This window comes from Sinocyclocheilus anshuiensis, unplaced genomic scaffold (genome assembly GCF_001515605.1).
Source record: "Sinocyclocheilus anshuiensis isolate Anshui unplaced genomic scaffold, SAMN03320099.WGS_v1.1 scaffold726, whole genome shotgun sequence".
Classification (NCBI taxonomy): Eukaryota; Metazoa; Chordata; class Actinopteri; order Cypriniformes; family Cyprinidae; genus Sinocyclocheilus; species Sinocyclocheilus anshuiensis.
In genome coordinates this window covers 423487-430756 of record NW_015542365.1, presented here as the reverse complement: position 1 = coordinate 430756, position 7270 = coordinate 423487, and the positions used below count along the sequence as shown (strand labels likewise).

General features: G+C 36.7%; 1 protein-coding gene and 1 pseudogene across 3 annotated transcripts in view; both read left to right on the top strand.

The window, feature by feature from the left end:
- The window catches only part of rangap1b (Ran GTPase activating protein 1b), an 8915-nt gene extending 6667 nt beyond the window's left edge, over positions 1-2248 (top strand). For all 3 annotated transcript variants that reach the window (XM_016490950.1, XM_016490949.1, XM_016490951.1), the window contains exon 16: positions 1481-2248. In XM_016490950.1, coding sequence (XP_016346436.1) covers positions 1481-1559 — 79 coding nt within the window. In that variant the 3' untranslated portion in view covers positions 1560-2248. The remainder of the gene's footprint in view (positions 1-1480) is intronic.
- A 2-nt stretch (positions 2249-2250) lies between these two features.
- The window catches only part of LOC107692088 (chondroadherin-like protein), a 6772-nt pseudogene continuing 1752 nt past the window's right edge, over positions 2251-7270 (top strand).

Genomic DNA, 7270 nt, shown 5'->3' with positions numbered 1-7270 from the left:
GCATAAACACATTTCATTACACCAAATAATGTTCTTTTTAGCAGCATCATATGACCCCTTTAAGGTACAATAGCTAAAAAGTACAACTTTGTACCTTTTTACACCTAATTAGTATTAATATATTAAAACCTATATTAAAGGTGACCTATTATGCTCCTTTTTACAAGATGTAAAATAAGTCTCTGATGTCGTGCAAATTCCACTCATGTTTAGTACATGTTAACTCAAAGATTCGTAGAAAACATATAAATGTTGGACTCTTTAACCGTTGTTCATGTGAACTCAAAGACAGCCTGATGCTTTGTTTATGGACTATTTGTGGGTGGCTGTTTGTTGCTTCACCAATCAATTCGTGTCGATAAAGTATAATAGGGTAAATCCTATATAGTGATTTATCCTATATAGTGCTTGCATAAAGCAAGTAGTGCATACCCCCCGCCCCCCGTTATAAAAAAAAAAACAAGTGGGCTCCCCCAAAGTTCACGGTGTAGTTCGAACACTGAATGCGTGTTTATTAATTACACAGACGGGGAGCATGGCGCGATAAAAATAACAACATAGCTGGTCTCATGGTGCCTTTATAAGTCCCACTTGTGATTATGAGCTCGACAAATTCAAGCGTTCGACTTCACATTGCTTCCATATGCAATTTTTAACTACCACATTCCTATTTACGATCATTCTGGTAGCACGTGAAGGCAGCATGAGTGAAAACCGGCAGAGGCCATGGTAGCTTTAGCAACATTAGCCTTACAGAGAGCCAAGAAGCTCTTTTGGAAAACAAAATATGACGCGTGATGCTTACTTGGTCTGGAGCTGATGTTCGCGCATGAAGCGTTGGTATCGATTCCTCTTTCAGAAGCAAACTTTGCCCAACTCCAGTGCTGAACTGACCCTCGTTTGTAAGGCAGTCCGGCGTAAAATGATTAGCACAAACTTTTCCGTTTTTTTTCTGGGACATTTCCTTAGAAAATGAAATTTAACCACCGTGTCCTCAGCGGTCTATGGAGACTCCTATGTTCATTGGTGCATCCCAACACACGACATTTGCAATGCCTCTTAGGCGCTGACATTGTATCTCCAGCAGCTACAGCAAGAAAACAGTAATGGCGGACTACTGCTTCTCACTCAGGGCTGTGTCTATGCTAATGGGGCAGAGCGCATCACAAATGGGCAGGACTTTCCCTAGTATGACGTGTATATAGGAAGAAATCTGGAACCGCTCGTTTGGAGAGACTGTTTATGATTTATTGGGATTATAATCAAATGAGTGGGTGGATTTTTTTACCATTATAGGCTGGTTGTTTTCACACACTGCGGCCACACAACTGTGTTCCTTATAAAAGAGATTTTTGCATAATAGGTCACCTTTAATACCTAAAGTGTTCATATTAGAACCTTAGTGACAGTTTTGTTTAACCTATTTTTCTTGTACTATAACAATATTGAGTACATATTTATGTATTTGTTTGTTTTACAGAAATGGCAAAGTCTTAGAATCCTGCTGCAGTGCCAGAGATGCTCTCAAGACCACATTGGTGAAAAGGACCACTGCTTAATTCTAAACCCTCATTACAGAGCCACTGAAATTACTTATGACGGGTCAAAAAAGACAAAAACTTGACAGGATACATGAAACTATCTAAACTATTGATCTAGTTTATATAAGTTCAGTCAATTCTGGATCCTTTTTGGCATGCAGATTTCAGACAACTGCAAAGTACATTGATGATAGTGCCTCATGACAACTAACCCAAACTGAATTTCCTTACAGATGAACTGTAGACAGTTAGATTTGAATAAGAGTGTTGTGTTCTTTCATCTCTTTTTAGAAATATTGCTTCTATTTTTATACATGAAAAGGGATAATAGGAAAAATGCACTGGATGATAATTAGGGCTTAATTATCGCTTAAACCTTAAATGATTGTAATGTTATAACTGATATTTCTGAACAGTTGTTACTTAAACTGTCACATTGGCATGGAGCCACATTAGCATGTTCACTCTCATGCCTTTGATTAGATGTGCCATATTGTGAAAAGATTGGTGGTGGAATTAAAACCAAAATAAAGTAAAATAAACACCTAAGAGTCTTTGGATTGAAATGAAGAAGGCAGTGAAAGTGAAGTGGAAAAAATGTTTGGACATTAGTATATTTAATACTACAACTGGTAAGCACTGAATATTGTTATATTTGCAACATTCCATTTTGTTGATATTAAAGTTTTTTTTTCTTGGGGGAAAAATCATGTCTGTGTTTCAGTGTAATGTTCACCATTTTCAAATGTAAAGCCGTTTTGCATGCAGTTATAAAGTCCCGTAGGTCAACTCTCACTCCATTAAGCTTTCACTAAACGCCTGATGCCCCAATTGCACTGAGCCTTGAGCAGGTCAGCAAACCTATCGGACGATTTTCTCAGTATCTTGACGCTGAAAAGAATATAGGTGTTGAACCACTTGCAGGGAACCTTCTCTCCTCCAGTGGTTTATTTATGTGTAACTGATGGCCAGACTGAGAACAGTGCGCGTCTTTGTGTGCAGCAGAGTTGCGGTCTGAAGTGTCTTTGGACTCAACAAACATATTTCGCATTTGGAAAATCACTTTTTCGGCTGCTTCGGTTGCGGTGCCCTTAAGATGTAGTGTTCTTCTTTAAAGAAACTAAAATTGTTTTTATGTAATGATTTTGTTTGAAATTTTATTTTGTAAGTATTTTGTTTATGACGGAGCGGTTCCTGAGGCCTCTCTGAAATTCATTTGACGAATATTACCGAATGAAGACCATGAGAGAATCTCATATTTATTCCTACAAATAAGGTGGGAAACATTTCAAGATTTTTTTGTTTTCAGATTAATATAATGAATGTTTTATGCCCTTTAAAATGTAAAATATTATTGTACATTTAGTATGTTAAGTGACTTAAATTGCGTCTAACGGCAGAAACGTTTCTCAAATTGTAAAATAAATTAATGTCCTAGCAGGGGCAGGTAGTCACACAGATGACAAAACCTGTCATCAAATATATAAAAGGTTTTTTCCCACTGAGACAATGACAGGGTGAGCTTAAAGAAACATTCTAGGTTTAATACAAGTTATTGCATTAGGTGTCCTGAACAAACAATGAACTACAATTTTACAGTATTTATTAATTGTACATAGGCATTTTTTAAAATATATAATTTAAGTTGGATAAATTAACAAGTTTATGTACTATACACAAACACTTAATGACAATATTTATAAATTAACAATAACCTCAGTGGATCATTGGTTCTTAACCAGGTGGCCAGGTCCACATAGGGGGCATCAGGATGTCTTAAAATAAGTTAAAAACAACCAAGATATTTCTTATTTTAATTTACCCACTCAAATATTTTTACTAAAATTCCTATGGTTTTGAAAAAATTGAGGAAGACTCATTTTAAAGTGTGATTTCTAGACTTGAAAAAATCATATAAATTAAAAAAAATCTCAAAAAAAAAAAAATAAAAAAAAACCCAAAAAAAAAAAAAAAAAAAAAAAAAAAAACTCCATGGGCATTTTCATAATAAATATATAATTTTTTCTAGTTATGCTAAGCTCTAAAATATTTAATTGGATAGAAATAGCGAGTTTAAAATATATAATATTTTAAATATTCTTAATCTTTATCCTATACATACTGGTAAAAAATGTATAGCCTGAATGCACTGTAAGTCACTTTGGATAAAAGCGTCTGCTAAATGCATAAAATAAAAAAAAATTTAATTATCCAGTAAATCACAAAAAAGGTCATGTTGTTGAGGACAATTTAGGACATGGACTTGACATGAACCACTGACATTAATAAATGCTGTAAAAATTGTATTTGTTATTTATTAGTTCATGATACTTAATGCATTAACTAATGTTAAGAAATTGAACCTTACTGTTTTAAAAAATGTTAGTTAAAAAATGTATTGACAGTTGGATGTATGTGGGCCAATGTCCAACGATTTACTTATTTTATACAAAATATTTAAAAAATAAAAATTAAAAAAATATTTATTTTCACATTTATTTTTTATCTATATTTATTTTGCTAAAATATATTTTATAATAATAACATATTGTACACAATAAGTTAAGGCATTAAGTAAATAGGGTGCATATCGTTTTCAGATAAAATATATATTTTCAGTATAAACAGTTTTAGAAATGATTTGAGAACTTATTTTAATTGTTATTTTTTATTATGGTTTTGCAGACATGAAGGACAAACAGACCCTTCATATAACAACAATCTGCTTATAAGCTACCCATCTAAAATAAATGAATACATCATTAGTCCTTGTCGCTCATCAGAAAAGTAAAAACTGGTTCCCACATTTTGTCAAATTTTTCAGAGTTCCCAGAAATGGTGTATCTGATTCTTTCCAGATGTAAAGTAGAAGTAAGTCCAGTTAACCAGTCAGAAAAGAGAGGCCTAACATTTTTCTTCCACAAAAGCAGAATAACTTTCTTAACTACAATCATACCATATTGGACAGGTAACTGTACCTTCGGGCTGAGAGACTCAAGCAAATCTGACCAACCAAAAATTGCTATCATTGGGTCGGGGAGTAAAACTCAGTTATGGACCTTGGCAAAGAACTGGAATATTTCTATCCAAAAACTCTGTATTTGTACACAGAACCAGAAAAGATGTGCCAGGGTACCCTCAGCAACTTTACATTTGTCACATATGGGGGAGACGGAAGGATAGAATTTGCTGAGCTTTGTTTTAGAATAGTGAAGTCTGTGTAAAACCTTGTATTGAATAAGTTGATGTCTCGAATTTATAGAACATGAGTAAACCGATGAAAGGCATTTATACCAGTCAGTCTCTGTAATCTGAATTCCTAGGTCTACTTCCCAAGCAGCTTTCAAATGAAAGGAGGAAACGTTTATTTCATCTTTAAAAGCATTAACGAATAAAGTAGAACATATTTTAAAAGCAGAACATATATGCATGTATGCTCTCATTTTTACTCATGTTTTCTTTCACTCTTTCCAGACTTCCAGAAGTAACTCGCTTAGAGCTAAGCTACAACCCCATGACCTACCTGGGAGAAGAGTCTGTATCTATGGCCAAACTCACTCACCTCTTCTTGGATCATAACTCCCTGCAGGATTTTTCAAACGCAGCTATCCTGCTTTCTCCTCGTCTCACTCATCTGGACTTACGCCATAACCAGCTGCGTGTCCTGCAGCCAATGGCCCCCGGCTCTCCCAAACTGACTCGCCTCAATCTGGCAGGCAACCCCGGCCATCTACTGCAGCTGCTACATGCGGCCTCTGCGTGAGTGGGCGAAACGGGAGCATGCTCGCTTGGGTGGTACGTGTGGAGGTCCTGCACATCTGTCCGGTGAGAATCTGGAGGCGGTACAGCCCGCTGATTTGCGCTGTCAGAGCCAGGAGGCCATGCTGAAGGCCGAGCTGGAGGAGCTGAGCAGACTGCCAACACTGCCCACAACCCCACCCCCAGATAAAGTCAAACGCCCAGCCAACTGTCAGTGTGAGGTGAGTGAAAACTTACTGTTCCTAATTAATGCTGTTCAGTTGCTTTGACACAATCTGTATTGTTAAAAGCGCTATATAAATAAAGGTGACTTGACTTGACTTGATGCAAAAATAGAGTGACTGAAAAGTCTTTACATAGGTCAGTGACAAGACACTCCATTTTTCCAAAAAATGTAAAAAAAAAAAAAAAGTTAAACGTTAAAAATGCAATTCACACATACAATGACTACCGAACATCATAAACGAGGAGCAGTTTTATTTTATTAAGTAGTTTGGCATATAATGATGATGATGAATTATTATTATATGAGATAATCTGACCATTCTCATAAGGCATGTTGTGTACAGCTCCCCTAAAACCTAATAATTTATGATATTTGTAAAAAATAATAATAATAATCAACTTTTTACCTTGGAAAATAACGATTAAGATGTGTACTCAAGGTAAGGAAAATGTGTTATTACTTTCTACTTCATGTTTACACCACAGGACATTTTTGAAAATGGTATTTTTCACAAACATTAACAGTGTGTACATTTTTTCTGTTAAATTTTCATGTTTCAAATCTTTTAAACAATTTTAACAAAAAAGTTTTCTTTATCTAGAATTCTATGAAGGGTTATAATCATTAAAACTAAAACAACAATAATAATACTGATATTGTCATTGACCCACATACATTTTGCAGGCTGAGAACCACCACTCATCTTGTGAGAACAAAGGCCTCACCAAGATCCCTCCTGGTTTTTCACCAGACACGCGCCTGTTGGACTTGCAGGACAATCATTTCCACTACATCCCTGCAAACAGTTTCCCAGGCACTGCGGAAGTGGTTTCCCTTCACTTGCAGCACTGCAAGATCCATGAGGTCGAAGATGGTGCTTTCATTGGTATGAAGAGTCTGGTCTACCTCTACCTCTCAGAAAATTACCTCACTTCATTGAGTCCTGAGACATTCAAGGGGTTGCCCCATCTCACTTACCTATATCTGGAGAAGAATCGTTTCACCCAGTTCCCCAAAGGAGCATTCAAGCTGGTGCCTGGTCTGCTGGCTCTGCACATGGAGAATAATGCTATCGCTAAACTGGAAGCAGGGCTCCTGACAGGCTCTGAGAAACTGAGGGGCCTCTATCTCACTTCCAACGCCATCACAGCAGTTGCTCCCAGGGCCTTTGATCCTGCACCTGACTTGGATACTCTTCATCTAGGCAGCAACAAACTGAAGGAGGTTCCAAGTGAGGCCCTTTCTAAAGCCAGCAGCCTAGCAGAGCTTAATCTCTCCCATAACCCTAATCGTTGGATTGGAGCAGGGGTTTTTCAGCCAGTTGCTGCCACACTTAAACACCTTTACCTTAATCATATGGGTTTAGAAAAGGTAAGGACAAAGGTAAGGTCTCTAAAGATTCTCTAGCAAGATTGGGGTCTGGTCTGAGAAGTCTGTTTCTTGAAGGAAACCAGCTTGAGGAGCTGCCGGACTTGAGGCCACTCACAGGACTCGAGGTCATAAACTTGGCAGAGAATCCACAGGTCTGCGATTGTCCACTGTTGCCTCTTCGCAAGTGAGTTTTTCTTTTTAAATGTACACCACCATTCAAAAGTGTGGGGTAAAACTGCTAACACTTTATTATAAGGTTCCATTTGTCAACATTAATTGACTACACTAATTAAAATAAATTACTACTTTTATTCAACAGGGATGCATTAAGGGGTCATATGATGCGATTTAAATTTTTCCTTTCTCTTTGGAG